We start from the raw sequence: 21,529 nt of genomic DNA on the forward strand, positions 1-21,529 counted from the left end.
GTCTGGGACAGAGCCTACCCCAAGAAAGACTCAGGCATAGCTCTCAACAAAGGCTTGTGTTCAATAGTGACTTACTTTGATCTCTTCTGAAGATTTTTCTTGAATTCAAGTGGAGACTTAGGACATTATTTTAAAATAAAAGTTCTGAAAGTACTACTAGTCTTTTCTACTTCTGGGTAATTGTTTCTTCACAGAAAGAAATGGCCACTACTCACCAGCTTGTTTTCTTGAAATGCTCTCAATTTTATAACAAACTGTCTTTGACATTCATTCAGTGAGAAAGAGAAAAAATGGGGCTGGAGCATCTACAAATAATTTTCTTGCCATGATGACTGTGTGAATGGGGGAAAAGACCTGCTTTCTGTGAGCATAGTATCCCTCAGGCCCCTAAAGGAGGGTCAGGCTCCTTACCATCCTCAGGAATGACTGTCAATGTGACACTGATGCCGGCATCTTTGATCAGTTGGACTATGTTATCGTGGGACAGTTCAACAATGGACTTCCCATTCACTGCCGAAATGTGGTCTCCAACTTTCAACTTTCCACAGCGATCTGCGGGACTTCCTTCTATGACTCGTCCAATTTTATGAGGAATAACTATGAGGGAAACAGGATTAAAAATTATAAGTCAGAGGGATAGAGATAGACACAGAATGGTCTCACTCATCTATGGGTTTTGAGAAAAATAAAAGACATTTGTGCAATGATTCTCAAAGACAAAAGAGAGGAGGACTGGAAGGCCCACCTCATGACTTTAAGCCCACCACAATAAAATATTGGTAAAGTAAACTTTATCCACATACTGTTGGGCTGAGTAAAGAGTTAAATGCTTTTCTCTGGGCCTTATGACCTCCTCCACAACTCTAATTCCTTGCTAGTCACAGGAATTTGCAGTATTGACTCTGTGATAAGTGATGGGAAGTCTATCCTGGCCCTCAGCTGTTTAAGAAACCATTTTCCCCCTTTCCATGTCTGACTGTACCCATATATTGTGTTCCCTACATGTCATCAGGAAGCGGGGCAATGCTTTTTTGTTTTACTACAAACTGCAGCTAATTTTTTCTGCTCTTACCTAACACCCTGGAATGTAGTTGTAGGGGATATATATGATCATAGTCTCAGAGTCACTTATCACAGGTGAGAGACCTGGCCCAGGCTAGTGAATTTGGAGTAAATTTCCTGTTCATCTCTTTTTATTTTTTGGTCTTGGCAGTTCTCATTGAGTTCAGAAGAACTTGGCTATAACAACCATATGCTGAATACCTGTAATTTTTTTTTATTATCACATCAAATCATCTTAAAATTTAACATAAATAATCAAAGACATTCTTGAAAAATGTAGGGGGTAGGAGAAGTCTCAAAGGGTCAGAGTATATGCTTTAGTGCAGGAATCCTGAGTTCACATCCTGGCACCACATGGTTGCCTAAAGGATGCCAGGAGTCACCTTGAGCACAGAGCCAGCAGTAGCTCCGAAGCACTCCCAGGTGAGGCCCCCAAACAAAACTTAAACAACAGTATTAAAAACATCTTCATATTTGGGCACAGATACTTTATACATCTGGAGTCATGGCATAAAACCTGTTATTTTCTTATTTCTCTCCTTCATTTTTATGTTACCACCATCAAACTTGTGTCTGAGGCACCTCCCTGGAACTCTGATAACATCTCTTGGATCAAACATGACTGGCTTGCTATTAGTAATTTACTGACCAGGTTTGAGTTATTTTAAGGACTGCCTCAGCGAGGGCTGCTTTGGCTGAAGGGGTGTATCTTCCCACAAAGGACTATATGAGTGAATGCAGATTCATGTATGAGGCTCACAAGCCACTGCCAAAAATCCAAGAACAACATGATGACTGACCGTTAAGATGACTCACAGTTAACGGCAATGTTAATTTCTCTTCTTTTGAAATGCCTCCAGATCTTTTTAAAATTCAAAAAGCTGAGTGAAATTGGAACATTAAATGCGTAAGATTATTTGGCCCATAGATGAAATCCTACCCTCAGTGCATCCAGCTGAGTTGAGAACATTTGCCAAGACCCCCTGGGCTCTTCTCTATCTCTATCTCAAAATGCTAAAGGCCTTCCTAGACTAATAATTGAGACACTCTGCTCTTATTATTGAGTACACTGAATTTTATTCTGGAAATACTGTCAAGTATCCTTTACCATTTAATAATGGGCCTCATATTAGTTCTTCCTATTGAAAAGAAAGTGTTCTTTCAATATTCTGAGAATGTCCTCTTGCCTAGGTCAATGAATTTATTAAATAACTTGGGTTCCTGATAACTGATTACTATGAATAGGGAAAAAAGTTTTGTTTTGAGGCCACACCTAGCATTCTCAGGGCTTTCTCCTTGTTCTGTACTCAGGGATCACTTTAGATAGGCTTGGGCGATCACATGGGATACCAGGAATAAAACATGGGTTGGCTTTGTGCAAGGCAAAAGCTCTACCGACTATGCTATGGCTCTGGCCCCTGAGCAAGGGCAGTATTTTAAGATGACACGTGACTATTTCATTTCCAGACTAAACTGAGTTTCTCAGCCACATTTCTAGTCAGATCTGAATGGACTATAGGACATTTAATAGCTGTAGCCATGCTTTAGGTCCTGAGAATGACGCTGTTTCCCTGGCTCTTCTGGGATTATTTGGAGAGATTTTATCTTGAGAGTCAGTGTTGGAAGTAAGTGTCTCTTTGCTCTGAATTCCATCAGAGATGTATCAGGCCAATTTCCTTACAAGCAAAGTAATTAAAAAAAACACCAGAACCTATTTGGGGCCAGGCAGTGTAAGCTGAATCACGAGCAGCACATTGAAGCCATTTGGTGACTCAGATGGTGGCCTGTAGCCACCTTCTCAATCAATACCATAGCTATTTTCCTTCAGAGAAAAGATTTACTCGCAAGCAGTGTTCATGCTAGATCCCCTGAGCTGTAAAACATTCAGCCACTTGGAACATGGAAAGGCATGTGTGTTGCCTTGGGAAAGCATCAAACATAAATAACCTCTGAAGTCTTGAGGGTTCATCTCTCTTTGTCTGAGCAGTGTGGTCAAGAGAAATTGCCAAAGGATTTTAGTAACATCAAGACAGCAACAAAAAAAGGAACTAAGATGCCAGGATGTCACTCAATAGCATAGCCATGCTGTTGACACATGAAGCCCTGCATGTAATCCCTGGCAGCAAAAATACCACAAAAGAATTAACAGACCAGAAGGGAGGGAGCCCAGTATGCAGAACAGCAAAGAGAACCTCTAAGGACTTTCTGCACAGTCCAGAGATTGTTGAGGTAAGCACCCCTTCCTCCAAAGCTGCCATCCCAGGCCTCAGGCATTTGCCATACTTTTTCATATTCATGAATATCTGGCCTAAATGTCTCAAAGTGGCTGAAATAACTATTGTGTTCTTAAAACATTTCTTTCCAGAAAAGAAAGGACAGGGCAGAAAACGTCCTCTTCTCAAAGAAATCCTTTGCAACCAGAACTGAAAAGTATGTAAGAGAAAGACAAACAGCTCTAAAGTGCCAGCACAGCAAAAACTATCCAGGTCTTTTGCACTAAAGTCGAGGTCTTTTCTAAGTACTCCATTCATTCAGTCCTTCCTTACACAATCTAGATTCAGGGCTGAGGGGATGCAGGCAAGTCATGATATTTCAAAATCAGACACAGAGAGTCTCAGGATTTTCTATCTGGTAGAGAAATATTACTGGAAACACTTCTGTGATAAATATCACCAGGAAAATATACAAAGCAGAATACCAATCTTTGTCAAGAACAAGTCTATAAAAAATGACCGAATTCAGACAAGTTCCTGGGCATTTTTTTTAACTAGACCATTTCCTTCCTTCCTTCTTTTCTTCCTTCTTCCCTCCCTCTTTCATTCCTTCCTGCATTCCTTTCTCTTTACTTCTTCCTTCCTTCCTTCCTTCCTTCCTTCCTTCCTTCCTTCCTTCCTTCCTTCCTTCCTTCCTTCCTTCCTTCCTTCCTTCCTTCCTTCCTTCCTTCCTTCCTTCCTTCCTTCCTTCTTCCCTCTTTCCCTTCTTTCCCTCTTTTCCTCCCTTTTATCTTTCCTTCCTTCCCCCAACTGTGCTCATGGCTTGCTTCTAGCTCTATGCGTAGGGATCACTCTTGGTGCATTCAGTAGACTACATGGGATGCTGGGGATTGAACTCAGAAGGACAGCATGAAGGCAAGCACCCTACCTACTGAACTATATTCATGGCTCCACTAATAGCTTTCTGAGTCAAACCTTCCCTCTGATGCTATTTATTTGGGGGGGGGTTGTCACACCTGATGGTGCTCAGGGGCTACTCCTGGCTCTGTGCTAAGAAATCACTCTCCTGGCAGGCTGGGGTGGGGATGGGGCTCATATGGGTTGCCAGGATTCGAACCAGTGTTCATCTTGTGTTGGCCATGTGCAAGGCAAACAAATGCCTTATCGCTGTGCTATCGCTCTGGCCCCCTTTTTTGTTTGTTTGTTTGTTTTGCTCTGATGCTATTTAAAAAAATTAGCCTTTGTCTGTGAGTGAAAAATTCCAGCAAGCTTAAAGGATCCATTTTCCTCTCTGAGAGGTGGGCCATGAAGGATGCCTTCAGGGTTCAGCATTTTGTGAAATTTTTAACTAGCACTTCAGTGGCATTACCAATTCTGGTTTTGCACTGTGAATAAAAACTTGTGTCTTTATATAAAATTCATTGACAACCAAAGTCTAATTTACTGTTCAGGCTGATAATTAATGAGCTGCAAACACTCATTTCCTGCCACACATGAACTGTTGCCTCAATCTTACATTTTAATTGGGCTTTCTTTCCCATCTCATTACTCAGGTATTGATAAACTTTTAAAAGTTCTTTATTCAAAAATTGAAGGCAGTAACAAATAAATAACAATGATGATAATGGTAGAAGCTATCACCAGCAGCTAACATTTCTGGCTATGACTTTATCTCCACATGCTTTATCTCCTTCAGTCTTCATCCTCTGACAAGAGAGAAGTGAAAATTGTCCAGGATGAGATAGTTATGAAGACAAAAGGGGGGCTTGAATTCAAACTTATCTGATTATACAGCCCAACACTACATGATACTTAGCCAGTGGTCTAATTACATTATAGTAGCAAAAATCAGAGTAGTAAGCAATCATTTAAGCAAGTAACTGAAAAATCTTATTAAAATTTAAATATAAATGAGGAGTTTGGGGGAAATGGCTCAAGGGTCTGAGTACAAGAACCCAAGCTTGATATCTGACTCCCCATGGCTCCCTCAAGTACTGTAGAGTGTGATCCTATGGCTCCAGTAGTGCTACACTGAACCATCATGTTGGCTAAATATCTCCTGGAATGGGCACCAGGCCCCCTGAGCTCTGTCTGGGAGGATAACACAAACATTAATTTAAAAATAGGCCTGAGAGATCGCACAACATTTAATGTGCTTGCCTTATAAACAGTCGAACAGGGTATTTGACTGCCAGGAGTGATCCCTTAGCATAGAGCCAGAAGTAAGCCCTCAACATTGTTAGATTATCTTAAAAATGACCTAAACGCTTATCTTCAAAAATAAATCTAAATGCTTAAATATAAATGAATATTATATACATTAGATATTACAGCATTAAAAAGTATAGCACACTAAAATTTAATTCTAACTACATATAAGAAATGTTTAACTATATTTATATATAACTCATTTTACTACTCTAAATTGCTTGTTTTTATGAACACCAAATTCTTCCTTAATTTTTGTAGAACAAGAAAATGAATAGCCTCAGTATTAAAAGTGGGTATGATGATTGCTCTGAGTAATGGTGATTTTTCCTCAAGTTCAGGCAAATGCCTTGGATTATAGTATGGTACTAGAATAAGAATTTCATAAATGGTTATTTCTAATGAAACATTAAGATCCATCAATAAGCAGCTCCCTTTCATTTTTCTGACACAATCATCCGCACAGCATCAGTGGCAGTTCTAGTTCCAAGTGTTTCCATGGCAACTGCTTTTGGAAAATGGAAACTTGTAACAGTGAGCAGTGACCTGATCCTACAGTATAACTCATCCATGTCTACAGAAACTTCTTCCTTTGCACACTTGCAAAGATTTTGTGAATTGGATTAAAAAAAAAAACAAAAAAAACAAAAAACAAAACCAGACTTTTCTGAATTTGATTTCTTTTTTAAACTATAGTTTGAGTAACCATCTAGGCAAAAAGATCTAAGTAACCCAGAGACAATCAATTCCACTGGTGAAGCAAAGGAGCATTTTCCTGTGGTCAAATAATTTTACCATTTGACTTGAAAAAATAAAGTTATCGTATAAGTAGGAAGTAGAAATATCTACTAGCTATTTCTCATTTCATATTCATTAGGACTATATATTTAAAATGACTATTCCTTAGAAACAGAAAGACAAATATATAATTTGGTAAATCATAACAACCCCAAACACACTAAAGATGTGTTCCCTCCTCTTATGGAGGAAATTAATAGATACATCTATTCTTGCCAGATGACACCGTTCTGTTAAAGTGGTTCAAATATTAAGATAAATTTTTAAATATTATGAAAAAAACTTATTTTTTAATGAAGAATATATGAATGAAAAAAATGCTCTTAATACTAAAAAGGTTGTTTTAATACTAAGCTTTGACAGTTATGAAGTAAATGAAAGGACAACTCAAGACACATTTGAGTCATGTGATTGGCAGTCATCTATTCTGCTTCTTAACCACTCTGAGTATTCAATTAATCTTTCTATGTACAATTTATCCTAATTAAAAAATCTATGCCCCACTTATTTAAAAATCCAGCATTGTCCTCTCACTAAACCCTTTAGGTCAGATCCATGATATACTGCCACTTTTGAAGCAAACTGGGCTGACCAAGACCTGTTTCATGGACTTTGACATGGTAGAAAATTGTGCAGCCTATGAGGAAGGATTCAGGTAACCTGATTTTGCAAAATGTTCAGCTTTGTAATAAGTTGAGTCTTAGGGCATTTTAAACATACCAGTAATTCCCAATTAGTTTCCCATGCCCAAGGGGAAGAGGAAGAAGATTGGCACTCCAAGAGAGAATAGAAGACAGCAGTCTTGGCCCTTACCTCCAGGAGGTGGCTTGTTTTTGGAGGTGAGGATGACAAAGCCAAAGCCTTCATTTTCTTTTCTTTGCAAGTGTACATCATAGGCCTCCTGGGGAGCAGGTCGAGTAGTATTCTCTGCCCTGTTCAGGCGGGGAGATCCATTCTGTGCTGACACAACAGCTTGAGAACTCTCATCCTCAGCTGCTTTCTCTATAAAAAATATGATCCATTTTACTATTTTGGGACATTATCATTAAAACAAATATGTGATTTTTCTTGTAGATGTACATGGCTGTAAAACTGCTGCACTGATCCCTCACCAGTCAAGATCTCTCTGCAATTGTTTCCTGAAATAATTTCGGATAACTACTTTTCTGCTGAGTCACACAAGAAAACTTTATTTCTAATAGAATGAAGAACAAAAAGCAGTGTCCCCTCATCTGATTCCTGGTTTTGGACAAAATCTGAAGTATTTTTAGAATTTATTGCTGGAAAAATCGAGTTATAGAAAAATTATATTAAAAAAGTATGATTTAGGGCCCGGAGAGATAGCACAGCGGCGCTTGCCTTGCAAGCAGCCGATCCAGGACCAAAGGTGGTTGGTTCGAATCCCGGTGTCCCATATGGTCCCCCATGCCTGCCAGGAGCTATTTCTGAGCAGACAGCCAGGAGTAACCCCTGAGCACTGCCGGGTGTGGCCCAAAAACCAAAAAAAAAAAAATATATGATTTATTTTAAGAGACATTTTCAAAGTTTTACAATGAAAAAAAATTCTTGAGGGGCCAAGCGATAGCGCAGTGGTAGGGTGTTTGTCTTGCACGTGGCTAACCCGGGATGGATCTGGTTTCGATCCCTGGAATCCCATATGGACCCCCAAAAGCCAAGAGCTATTTCTTTCTTCCTTTTTTTTTACAATATTTTTTTCTTTATTTAAACATCTTGATTACAAATATGATTGTGATTAGGTTTCAGTCATGTAAAGAACAACCCCCTTCACCAGTGCAACATTCGCACCACCAATGTCCCAAATCTCCCTCCGTCCCACCCTACCCCCACCTGTATTCCAGACAGGCTTTCCAGTTCTCTCATTCATTCACATGCTTATGGTAGTTCTCTGTGTAGTTATTTCTATAACTGCACTCACCACTCTTTGTGGTGAGCTTCATGAAATGAGCTAGAAGTTCCAGCCCACCTCTCATTGTCTCTAAGGATTGTTGCAAAGGTGACTTTTATTTTTCTTAAAACCCATAGATTAGTGAGACTATTATGCATCTCTCTCTCTCTCCCTCTGACTTATTTCACTCAGCATGATAGACTTCATATACATCCATGTATAGGAAAATTTCATGACTTCATCTCTCCTGACAGCTGCATAATATTCCATTGTGTATATGTACCTCAGTTTCTTTAGCCATTCGTTTGTTGAAGGGCATTTTGGTTGTTTCCAGAGCCTGGCTATTGTGAATAGTGCTGCAATAAATATAGGTGTGAGGAAGGGGTTTTGTTTTGCATTCTTGTGTTCCTAGGGTATATCCCTAGGAGTGTAATAGTTGGGTCAAATGGCAGCTCAATTTCCAGTTTTTGGAGGAATCTCCATATCGCTTTCCATAGAGGTTGGACTAGACGGCATTCCCACTAGCAGTGGATAAGAATTCCTTTCTCTCCACATCCCCGCAAGCACCGATTGTTCTCATTCTTTGTGATGTGTGCCAATCTCTGGGGTGTGAGGTGGTATCTCATCGTTGTTTTGATTTGCATCTCCCTGATGATTAGTGATGAGGAGCATTTTTTTCATGTGCCTTTTAGCCATTTGTCTTTCTTTTTTTTTTTTTTTTATCAAAGTCTCTGTTCATTTCTTCTCCCCATTTTTTGATGGGATTAGATGCTTTTTCCTTGTAAAGTTCTGTTAGTGCCCTGTATATTTTGAATATTAGCTCTTTATCTGATGGGTATTGGCTGAATAGTTTCTCCCACATGGTGGGTGGCTCTTGTATGCTGGGTATTATTTCTTTTGAGGTGCAGAAGCTTCTTGTAGTCCCATCTGTTGATCTCTGCTTCCACTTGTTTGGAAAGTGCAGTTTCCTCCTTGAAGATGCCTTTAGTCTCAATGTCATGGAGTGTTTTACCTACGTGTTGGTCTATATACCTTATAGTATCAGGTCTGATATCAAGGTCTTTAATCCATTTGGATTTTACCTTCGTACATGATGTTAACTGGGGGTCTCTGTTCGCTCTTTTGCAAGTGGCTAACCAGTTCTGCCAGCACCACTTGTTGAAAAGGTTTTCCCTGCTCCACTTAGGATTTCTTGCTCTGTTGTCAAAGATTAGGTGATTGTATGTCTGGGGAACATTGTCTGAGAACTCAAGCCTATTCCACTGATCTGAGGGTCTGTCTTTATTCCAATACCATGCTGTTTTGATAACTATTGCTTTGTAGTACAGTTTAAAGTTCGGGAAAGTAATGCCTCCCATTTTCCTTTTCCCTAGGAGTGCTTTAGCTATTCAAGGGTGTTTATTGTTCCAGATGAACTTCATAAGTGCTTGATCCACTTCTTTGAAGAATGTCATGGGTATCTTTAGAGAGATTGCATTAAATATGTATAATGCTTTGGGGAGTATTGCCATTTTAATTATGTTAAACCTACCAATCCAGGAGCAGGGTATGTGTTTCCATTTCCATATGTCCTCTCTTATTTCTTGGAGCAGGGCTTTATAGTTTTCTTTGTATAGGTCCTTCACGTCTTTGGTCAAGTTGACTCCAAAATATCTGAGTTTGTGTGGCACTAATGTGAATAGGATTGCCTTCTTGACGTCCATCTCTTCCCTATCATTATGGTGTATAAAAAGGCCATTGATTTCTGTGCGTTAATTTTGTAGCCTGCCACTTTGCTATATGAGTCTATTGTTTTTAGAAGCTTTCTGGTAGAGTCCTTAGGGTTTTCTAAGTAGAGTATCATGTCATCTGCAAACAGTGAGAGCTTGACTTCTTCCTTTCCTATCTGGATTCCCTTCATATCTTTTTCTTGCCTGATCACTATAGCAAGCACTTCCAGTACTATGTTGAAGAGGAGTGGTGAGAGCGGACAGCCTTGTCTTGTACCAGAATTTAGAGGAAAGGCTTTTAGTTTTTCTCCATTGAAGATAATATTTGCCATTGGCTTGTGGTAGATGGCTTCAACTAGATTGAGAAAGGTTCCTTCCATTCCCATCTTGCTGAGAGTTTTGATCAAGAATGGGTGTTGGACCTTATCAAATGCTTTCTCTGCGTCTGTTGATATGATCATGTGAGTTTTATTTTTCTTCTTGTTGATGTTGTGTATGATGTTGATAGATTTACGGATGTTAAACCATCCTTGCATTCCTGGGATGAAACCTACTTGGTTGTAGTGTATGATCTTCTTGATGATGCATTGGATGCTATTTGCCAGGATTCTGTTGAAGATCTTTGCATCTGCATTTATCAGGGATATTGGTCTGTAATTTTCTTTTTTGGCAGCATCTCTGTCTTGTTTTGGTATCATGGTGATGTTGGCTTCATAAAAGCTGTTCAGGAGTGTACCCATTTTTTCAATTTCATGGAAGAGCCTGGCTAGGATTGGCAGTAGCTCCTCTTGAAAGGTTTGAAAGAATTCATTAGTAAATCCATCTGGGCCTGGGCTTTTCTTTTTGGGCAGATGTTTGATTACAATTTCAATTTCTTCAATAGTGATGGGGGTGTTTAGATATGCTACATCCTCCTTACTTAACTGTGGAAAGTTATATGTGTCCAAGAATTTTTCCATTTCTTCTAGGTTCTCATCTTTAGTAGCATAAAGTTTCTCAAAGTAGTCTCTGATTACCCTTTGGATCTCTGCAGTTTCTGTCGTGATCTCCCCCTTCTCATTTCTAATATGGGTTATCAGGTTTCTCTCTCTTTCTTTGTGAGTTTTGCCAATGGTCTATCAATCTTGTTTATTTTTTCAAAGAACCAACTTCTGCTTTCGTTGATCTTTCGGATTGTTTTTTGGTTTTCCACTTCATTGGTTTCTGCTTTCAGTTTTGTTATTTCCTTCTGTCTCCCTATTTTTGGTTCCCTTTGTTGGTCATTTTCCAATTTTATGAGCTGCATCATTAAGTTATTCAGGTATGCCCCTTCTTCCTTCCTGATCTGTGCTTGTAAAGCTATATATTTTCCTCTCAGGACCACTTTTGCTGTGTCCCATAAATTATGGCAGTTTGTGTCTTCATTATCATTTGTTTTGAAAGTTTTGATTTCCTCTTGGATCCACTGGTTGTTCAGTAGTAGGCTGTTTAATTTCCAAGTGTTAAAGTTTTTCTTTTGTGTCCCTTTGTAGTTCACATCTAATTTCAGAGCCTTGTGGTCAGCATAGGTAGCCTGCAAGATTTCTATCCTCTTGATTTTATGAAGGTATGTTTTATGTGTCAGCATGTGGTCTATCCTGGAGAATGACCCATGTACATTGGAAAAGAATGTGTATCCAGGTTTTTTGGGATGTAGTATCCTGTATATATCTACTAGTCCTCTTTCTTCCATTACTCTTTTCAGGGCTAGTATGTTTTTGTTGGGTTTCAGTCTGGTTGACCTATCAAGTGTTGACAGGGCCGTGTTGAGGTCTCCAACAATTATTGTGTTATTATTGATGTCTTCTTTCAGATTTGTCAGTAATTGTATTAGATAATTTGTTGGTCTCTCATTGGGTGCATATAATTAGTATATAGTGTCCATCTTTGTCCCTGACAACTTTTCTGAGTATAAAGTTGGTGTCATCAGATATTAATATGGCCACCCCAGCTTTTTGGAGGGTGTTGTTTGATTGGATGATTTTCCTGCAGCCTTTGATTTTAAGTCTATGTTTGTTCTGACTATTCAGGAGTGTTTCTTGTAGGCAGCAGAAGGTTGAATTCATCTATTTGACCCATTTTGCCACTTTGTTTTTTAATTGGTGAATTTAGTCCATTGACATTGAGGGAGATGATTGTCATAGGATTTAATGTCATCTTTGTAGATAAGTTTGCTGAGTTTGTTGGTCACTTTTGTCTTAAAGTGGACGTTTCAGTTTTTCCTTTAAGGCTGGTTTTTCATCTGTGAAGTTTTTGAGCTGTTGTTTATCCATGAAGGTATGCATTCTTCCTTCAAACCTGAACGTGAGTTGGGCTGGGTGCAGTGTTCTCAGTGAGGCATCCATTTCATTCAGTCTTGTCATAATATCCCACCACTGTCTTCTGGCCTTGAGAGTTTCTTGTGACATGTCTGCTGTAAGTCTTAGGGATGCTCCTTTGTATGTAATTTCCCTTTTTGATCTTGCTGCTTTCAGTATTCTATATCTATCTGTGGGATTTGTCATTGTAATGAGGATGTGTCTTGGGGTGTTTTTCTGGGTCTCTTTTAGCTGGTACTCTTCGGGCATGCAGGATTTGATTGCATGTAGTCTTTAATTCTGGGAGTATCTCTTTGATAATGTCTTTGACAGTTGATTCTTCCTGGAGATCTCCTACCTGGGTCTCTGAGACTCCAATGATTCTTATGTTGTTTCTGTTGAGTTTATTAAAGACTTCTATTTTCATCTGTTCACATTCCTTGAGTACTTTTTCCATTGCCTGATCATTTGTCTTAAAGTTCTTTTCCAATTTCATCTGCTGTGTTGAGTTTTTCTGCATCTCATCTTCCAGCACGCCGATTCTGTCCTCAGCTGCTGTTACCCTGCTAGCGAGGCCATCCACTGAGTTTTTCAGTTTAGCTACCGTGTTTTTCAGATGTTATTTCAGTTTGGAGTTTTCTGATTTCTGTCTTTGTGTTCTGTTCAGATCGATCTATGCTTGCTTTGAGTTCTTCAAACATCTTCCATATTGCTACTCTAAACTCCTTATCCGAGAGGTTAATCAGATGGTTGGGATTTTTTAGGTTATCCGAGCTATCAGTTTCATTCTCTGTGCATGGTGTTTGCCTGCGAGGTTTCCCCATTGTCACACTTGTAGTGTGATTTTTTTCTGCGTGTTGTGGTGGGGTTCACTGGTTAGAAAGAGTGCAGGGCTGCGAAGCTAAGCGGATGGGTCATGCTCTTCTGGAGCCTCTGGGAGAGCTATTTTTCTGGGACCCTTTCAGCCCACTCCCAAGGTTTCAGAAACAGGACAGTGGAAAAACACACATAGGCAACCCTCACAGTCAGTAAACACTGAGCAGGCACTGATTTTCCCAGGCTGACGTCACAAACAGGGGACCTTTCTTTCTGCAGAATACTGCGGATAGCCAATTTCCATGGTCAGACACAGTTCCTTGGCACTCCGGCCCTTGGATGAGCCTTTGGGAGAGCTATTTTTTGGGCCCTTTCAGCCCACTCCCAAGAGGTTTTGGAGACAAGACAGTGGAAAAATATGCACAGGCAATACTCACAGATGATAGTTTTTTTTTGGGTGGGGGGTGCGCTTCCTAGGCCTCTGAGAAGAGCTTCAAGTATTCAGGGAAGACAAGCAATGCAAAGAGTTCCCTTTAAGTCCTCAGGGTCATCTAAGGCACAGTAGGAGGGCGGAGCCAGCCAAGAACTCTCTGTAGCAGGCAGGATCACTGGCAGGAACACTGATGAAATCCAGTTTCAGACGGCTGGAAACACCATGGCCCAAGATGGCTTCTGTGCCCTTCTGACACCCAGCAGAAACCAGCAGAAATAAATGTGTGTATGTCCCGACCCACCTCTGAAGCTGGCAGGATCACTGGCAGGAACACTAATGAAATCCAGTCTCAGGCAGCTGGAAACCGCATGGCCCAAGATGGCTTCTGCACCCTTTTGACTCCTGGCAGAAACCAGCAGGAATCAGTATGTGTATGTGTATGTGTATGTCCCGATCTGAAGCAGGCAGGATCACCAGCAGGAACACTGATGAAATCCAGTCTCGGGCAGCTGGAAACCGCATGGCCCAAGATGGCTTCTGCGCCCTTCTGACACCCAGCAGAAACCAGCAGGTATCAGTGTGTGTAGTCCAGACCCACCTCTGAAAGCAGGCGGGATCACCAGCAGGAACACTGATGAAATCCAGTCTCAGGCAGCTGAAAACAGCATAACCCAAGATGGCTTCTCCAGGAGCTATTTCTGAGCCCAGAGCCAGGAGTAACCCCTAAGTGTCACCGGGTGTGGCCTTCTTAAATTCTGGTGAGAATTTTACATTTTTTAAAATTAGTTCTATATTTTTAGAGGGAATAGGACATACCTGGAGGTGCTCAAAGCTTACTCCTGACCCTACTCTCAGAGATAACTTCTGGCTGTGGTCAGGGGACCATATGTAGTACCAACAATTGAACCTGGTTTGGCTGCTTGCAAGGCAAATACCATCTCTAAATGGAGGATTTTTTTCTTTTTAAACCTTGACTAGTAATTTTAATACAGTTTAAATGAGATCACGTGAGTCAACACAGTAAACATCTAATTAGACCAATTAGATGCAGCTTTAAATAAAACAGTGGACAGAGCCATAGTTCAAAGGGCAAGAGCACATGCTTTGTGTGCAAGAAGTTTGGGTTCCAGCTCCAATACCTCTTGGTCCTGAGCACTACTGGTTGCGAACCCAGAGTACTGAGTCAGGAGTAGCCCCCAAACCAGAAATAAGAAAATATATATAAGTGAGCACAGTTACTGCCATGGCCTGATGTCTGAGTGGACACTGTATCAGGACTAAGAAAATGACTGGCAGCATATGAGAACAATTTGCTGTCTACATTGGATCTGCCTTATAAAATGGGCTTTCTCACTGCAATTTATGGATAGATTTATCAGATGGATTAACTGTTCCACACACACATGCCACTCCTCTATCCTGTCCTAGTACCGCCAGGTGTGATTCCTTTGAAAAATGTTTTCTGTTTTTGTTTTTTGTTTTGGCCACACCCTTTTGATGCTCAGGGGTTACTCCTGGCTAAGTGCTCAGAAATTGCCCCTGGCTTGAGGGGACCATATGGGACGCCGGGGGAGAGAACCAGGGTCCTTCCTTGGCTAGTGCTTGCAAGGCAGATGCCTTACCTCTAGCACCACCTCACCGGCCCCGAAAAATGATGTTTTCAAATAATTTTGAGAAACAAATGTAATCTGATACTACAATCTAAATACTATGTTGGTGACTATCATCAGTATTAATATAAGCCCAACAATGCAAGCCTTCATTAATAAGAGTTCTTTCATTCCTTTTTTTATTGTAGTATTACTATTTCAGGATTCATTTGACCTTACACTCTCATTCCATAATGGAAGCCTGCATAACACCAAATAGTCTCTACATAGGGAACTCAACTAAAAATATAATATAAAATAATATTTAAAAAATAATAAAATAGCCAGCAAAGTCATAGAAAAAGTGAAAGAAGTCTTATTGTTTCTATTTGAGCTTCTTAGGACAAGAGCAGTGGACATACCCCCAGAGAAGATCTTTCTTCTGACAGTCAGTAATACATGGCCATTCCGCGCAGCGGTTGTCATAAGGTCTAAGACTTGCTTGTGTGATTTCCCTTTGACGGGAATCCCATCGATGCACATCAGTTCATCTGCTGCTCGGAGCCGGCCATCTTTCTCAGCGGCACCCAGAGGAATGATGGCTCCAATGTATATCTGAAAGATGGAGTGTGGTTTGGTGTACTAAAGTCAACAGACATGGTAATGACTTCCAAACAGTGCATTGCAAACTGTGACGTTGTTTGCAGCTCGACAAGGAAGAATTATATATATATATATATACACATATATATATATATACATATACATATATATATATATGTACACACACACACACACACACATTTTTGGGCGACACCCTTCAGTGCTCAGGGCTTACACCTGGCTTCTCTCTCAGAAGTTACTTCTGGTAGATTCAGGTGACCATATGGGATGCCAGGGATTGAAACTGGGTCAGCCACATCTAAGGCAAATGCCCTATCCACTCTGCTATCGCTCCAGCCCCCAAAAGTCATAGTTTAGAAAGGCTCTATTATAAGGTGCCCATTTCCAAAATGCAAGTGCAAATAAGTGCAGTATGTAATCTCTTCAGGATACTCTTTGGAAAAGAAAGGAAGAAAGGAAGTAAAGGGGAAGGGAAGAAATAAGGTATAGGAGGAAAGAAAGAAAAAGAACGAGAGACAGACAGACCCCACAACACTCAGGGCTACAACAACAACAACAACACAATTAGACTTTGAAAATGCAGTTCTGTGGAGCTGCTATTGAAAATGAAAGCCATCAGGAAACACGGCCCATTCTTCACACTATTTACAACTGGAATTTCTTTCCACACATTCATTATGCACAGTGGTCAGCAGAAATGCAGAGCAGAGGATTGCAAAATGGTTCTTGACCCCAAATCCCAATGCAGTAAACACTGAATGGGGTTCAGAATGTTGGGTGTTGTTTCCGTTACTAAAACTTGACATTAGGAGATGGGCAAATTTGGAGAAATGCCATGTTGTTTGAGGTATATTTGAAAAATGTCAGAGAATGTTAAGGAGTATCAACAAAATAGGAAGCAATTAAACAAAACTACATATGTCATTAGAAACCATTTAACCCAAGATCCTACCAAAGGATCTTATACTTGTCCTTTGTAGAATATCCTGCCTTAAACTGTGTCTCTGATGATTGTTCCAATTGCTACTGATATGAATCATTAAAATGCATTTAATACTAGCTAAATCAGATGCTTCATACAGAATGAAAGAAGGTTATCATTTTAAAAGATAATTGTTACTTACCTAGCTTCCAAGCATGCTAATAGTGAAGTCTTTTTTAGCATTATACAAAGAAAATTTAAATATGTTCTGAAATTCTATAAAGTGCACAGCTTCTTTGTCAATCCCAACAAAGAACAAAGCTTAAAAATAAACCCTCTTTCATTTATTCTCCAAATCAACTTTATGTGAGTCTCATGTATAAATAAAATGATAGGTTTTCATGCTTTGTAAACACATTCCATCAGCTTCTGGACAGAAACACTATGCCACATTCTCCGAGTTTAAAAGGTAACTGATGAAATGGCATGCTAAGTACTAAGCATGAAAATGCCCTCCCACTAATAAGACTAAGTGCCATCTTATGCACAAGTTCATGCCATCTGCTTATGGACACATGGGCTAGAGGTACTGACCCACTGAACTTTAAATTTTTCTTAGAGAAGGAAACTGTCTTAAAACTAGTTTAACAGGACCAGAGAGATAGTATAGGGGGTAGGGTATGTGGCTATCCCAAATTCAGTCCCACACCATTTATGGAGCAAAGCACTGCCAGGAGTGATCCTGAGGAATGGAGCCAAGATTAAGCCCTTACCATAGCCAGGTATGGCCTCAAAACCAAAACGAAACAACCAATAACCCTGTTAAAACCAGTTTAACAGGGGCAAAGGCTAATAAATACTTAAAATAATCTTAAAGCATAAATGGAAGTAAACATACTATTGTATAATTTTTAGCTGACTTCCTCAGATTGATAATACTTTCAGCCTGATATCTGTATGAAAACTGATACCTTCAGTCTTTACTTTCAGCTATATTAAGTTAACTTAGAGCCTTGATCATTAATAAAAATCAATTCAGGTTTTTTTTTTCATATTAATAAAATTACTAGTAAAAAGCCTTTTTAAAAAAAAGTCCAACAGGGGCCAGAGAGATGTGGGTAAAACATTTGTCTTGCATGTGGCAGATCCAGGTTTGATCCCAGACATCTGATATGATCCTCTGAGCCTGCCAGGAGTTTTTGTTTGCTTGTTTGTTTTTGTTTTGGGGCCCCTGCCAGGAGTGATGCCTGAGTGCAGAGCCAGGTGTAACCCTGAGAACAACTAGGTGTGGCTCAACCCTCTCCTTAAGAAGCAAGCATTAGGGCCCGGAGAGATAGCACAGCGGCGTTTGCCTTGCAAGCAGCCGTTCCAGGACCAAAGGTGGTTGGTTCGAATCCCGGTGTCCCATATGGTCCCCCGTGCCTGCCAGGAGCTATTTCTGAGCAGACAGCCAGGAGTAACCCCTGAGCAAAGCCGGGTGTGGCCCAAACACCAAAAACCAAAAAAAGAAAAAAAAAAGAAGCAAGCATTAACTAATGAACTGCCACTTCAAAGCTCTAACAGTAACAGCGACTTGGAAGCTCTCTTGAGTGTGAGAGCATAAACAGGAAAGTAGGAAGTCTTGTGTTGGACCCCAAGCATTACAGCATCATGCCTGAAACAAACCAGCCAGGTAAATGGAGCATTACGGGGAGAGGCTCTCTGACCTCTGGACCCAGGTATAGTCCCTATAACAAAACATTTCAACAGGAAGAAACCAAATTCCTAGAGATTTAAACTTACAGACTGATCAGGGCCATCTCCTCCAAGCACCCTGAAGCCAAATCCTGATTCCTGCTTCCGAAGAAAAACATCCAAATCTTTGGTGTTTGGTGCTAAAAAAAAATTAATAAAAATGAATACATTGATGTATTATGAAAGTTCAATAATTAGAATATTACAGAGTTCAATGAACCCTTAATCTTTTTTTTTTTTTGTAGTTTTTGGGTCACACCCGGCAGTGCTCAGGGGTTACTCCTGGCTCCATGCTCAGAAATTGCTCCTGGCAGGCACAGGGGACCATATGGGACGCTGGGATTCGAACCGATGACCTCCTGCATGAAAGGCAAACACCTTACCTCCATGCTATCTCTCCAGCCCCAGAACCCTTAATCTTAAAGGTTTCAATATATGTGGCAATTTATATCCAAATACACTACAAAAAAATTAACCATAGTCTTTCTTTGGAGACCTAAACAAAACTTTATATTAAGGTGATTTAGGAATATTTATATAACCCTCCTGTACTTGGCATTAGGTTTTACCATTAACTCCTAATACTTTCTAATTAATACTATAATATTTAGTTCATAATTAACCAATTTAGGTTTAATAGGTACAAATATCTGATACATAAAAATAAAAAGTACCTACATTAATACTTGGGGAAGATACTTCAAGTTCTAAGGAAAGAATGTCTATAAAGGGGGCTGGAGAGATATTACAGTGGTAGGACATTTATCTTGCAAGCAGCCGACCCAGGATGGGCTTCGGTTCGAATCCCAGCATTCCATATGGTCCCTTGAGCCTGCCAGAATCGATTTCTGAGCACAGTGCCAGAAGTAACCCCTGTGCGCCGAATGTGACCCAAACCTGCCACACACCTCCCCCCCCCCCCCCCCGCCAAATTAGAATGCCTCTGAAGGCCTTAATTCTACTCCTCAGCTAATAATTTTAACTCAAAAAAAACATTCCATATGAACTGATTACATAACCCAATTCTACAAAATGATGTTATTTAAAATTAAGTTTTGCAGTGCTGTGCTGGTGATCAAACTCAGAGCCTTACATATGCCAGGTCAGCGATGTACAGATGAGCTACATCCTTGACCATTATTATTCTTAAAGAAAATAAGTAACATTGGACAGATCATACAGTGTGTAGGATGTCTGCCTTGTATGCAACTGACCCAGATTCAATCTCCAGCCCCATATCTGATCACCTGAACCCTGCCAGGAGTGGTCCCTGAGCACTGCCAGGCATGCTTCTAAAGTAAAATAAACAAGAAAAAAGTAACAGCCTAATTGTCTGCAGAAAATAACCAAGGTCCCAAGTAATCTGCTCATCTCAAAAAGCAAGTCTATATATATAGTAGAGTGAGACTTAAAGTCAGTTTAATTTCCAGGGGCCAACTTTCTCATGCTGAAAGAACAGTAGCATTCATCAAAATATTAAGTCAGGGAAAACTACTTCATGATTAAAATTTTATATCTGGGAAAAATTAGTGTTATTGACAAAAGTATTTGTAAGAAAGCAGAAGAGAACAGCAAGGGAGTATAGAAAAAATGGCTATCTATATATGGGTCAATCCTAATACTATCATTAGAAGCAATGTCTTTTGATGAATTATTCCTATAAGAACCAAAGAACCTTAGAAATAGAAAGACTCATTAGGCCAACTCACCTGAGATAATTGTAATGATCAGTTTATATCAGTAACTGAAAATGGACAGGTTATGAACAGGTAATGTGAACAAAGGAATTCTCCACAATTACACTAAAAACTAAATGATCATTTTGCGATGCTTATATCTAGTTTCTGACCTTCCGATTATCTCCTAGGACTATCAAGATAAGGCTCTGCAACTGGTCCCACATAAAGTCAATGACATAAAACATTTATGAAATCAATGACATAAAATATTTCCAACCTAGAAACATCTTTTCCATTGTAGACTTCGATTTCTTAAGAATCAATTGAAAAAATTCATCCTACTTAGAGCCACAATCTGACTGGAGACTGCAGCATTGGAAGGCACTGATTTTGACTCTGGGTTTCTGTTCTGCATGGCTCTCTCCTCCTCCTCAGCTGCACCCAAGCTCCTGCCTAAGAATGTTTGTGACTCCTCAAACAGCACACTTCATTTTTCGGTATAGGCTGGGCCACTTTATCTAAGGCACAAGTCCAATAACAGTGCTCTCTGCTTTATGTATCAATTCCAATCTCTCGAGAATGGTGGAAATTCTCCACAAATTCTGCTCCTGCACTTTGCCTCCTGTGTCAGTCAAGATGAAAATGAATCCTTCACTTTGTACTCTTCATTTGTCTCATACATGCTTCTTCACCAAGTAACACTTGGTTGAATCTCAGCATTCTACATGAATCAGATACTTCTTCCTCCCCACACTGTTACAACAGACCATTTGGGGGTGGGGGAGGAAGGAGGTTGAGCCACACCCGGCAGTGCTTAGAAATCACTCCTGGCAGGCTTGGGGGACCATATGGGATGCCAGAGATTGAAGCCAGGTCAACTGCATGCAAGACAAATGCCCTACACACTGTGCTATAGCTCCTGTCCTGGACCATTTCCCATTTTGATTCCACTTTACCCAAAACATTCTTCTATCACTGTACTTTGTAAATTTATTTGTCCTTCTCTGATTTCGTATCTGCTTTTTCACTTACGGTTAATCATCTTTTTGGATGCAAAGCTTATGTCTGATGATATCAGGTAGTTAATAGACACTAAATACAGTTTTAAAAAATAATGACTGAGTAAATACTGAATTCTAGATACCTAGAGTTATAGAAAAACAGGAAGAAAAAAATGTTTAAAAGATGGGTCAGTATAGAGCTGGAGAAATAGTATAGTGGGTAGGGTACTTGCCTTGCACACAGCCACCACAGGTCAATCCCCAGGACCCCAGATGGTCTCCTAAGAGCCCTGGAATGATTCATGAGTGCAGAGCCAAGAGCTAAGCATCACTGGATGTGGCCCAATAGTAAAAACAAAAAAGATGGGATACTCCTAGGGTATTTTTTAATCCCTTAATTTTTTTTCTTTCTGTTATGTTTCTTCTTTTTTTCTTAATAGATAGATTTAGATTTTTAAAGAACTGCTCCATGGACTAGAAAGATAGTAGGGTACCTGGTGTGCATGTAACTAAACTAGGT

The 21,529-nt window shown here is 40.0% G+C and overlaps 1 protein-coding gene across 4 annotated transcripts in view; it reads right to left on the bottom strand.

The window, feature by feature from the left end:
• MAGI3 (membrane associated guanylate kinase, WW and PDZ domain containing 3) overlaps positions 1-21,529 on the bottom strand; it is a 284,200-nt gene that overhangs the window by 19,747 nt on the left and 242,924 nt on the right. For all 4 annotated transcript variants that reach the window (XM_049765665.1, XM_049765664.1, XM_049765662.1 and 1 more), the window contains exons 13-16: positions 18,378-18,469; positions 15,472-15,664; positions 7,095-7,283; positions 412-597 (exon numbers count right to left, since the gene is read on the bottom strand). In XM_049765665.1, coding sequence (XP_049621622.1) covers positions 412-597; positions 7,095-7,283; positions 15,472-15,664; positions 18,378-18,469 — 660 coding nt within the window. The remainder of the gene's footprint in view (positions 1-411; positions 598-7,094; positions 7,284-15,471; positions 15,665-18,377; positions 18,470-21,529) is intronic.

Source organism: Suncus etruscus, chromosome 19 (genome assembly GCF_024139225.1).
Source record: "Suncus etruscus isolate mSunEtr1 chromosome 19, mSunEtr1.pri.cur, whole genome shotgun sequence".
Taxonomy (NCBI): Eukaryota; Metazoa; Chordata; class Mammalia; order Eulipotyphla; family Soricidae; genus Suncus; species Suncus etruscus.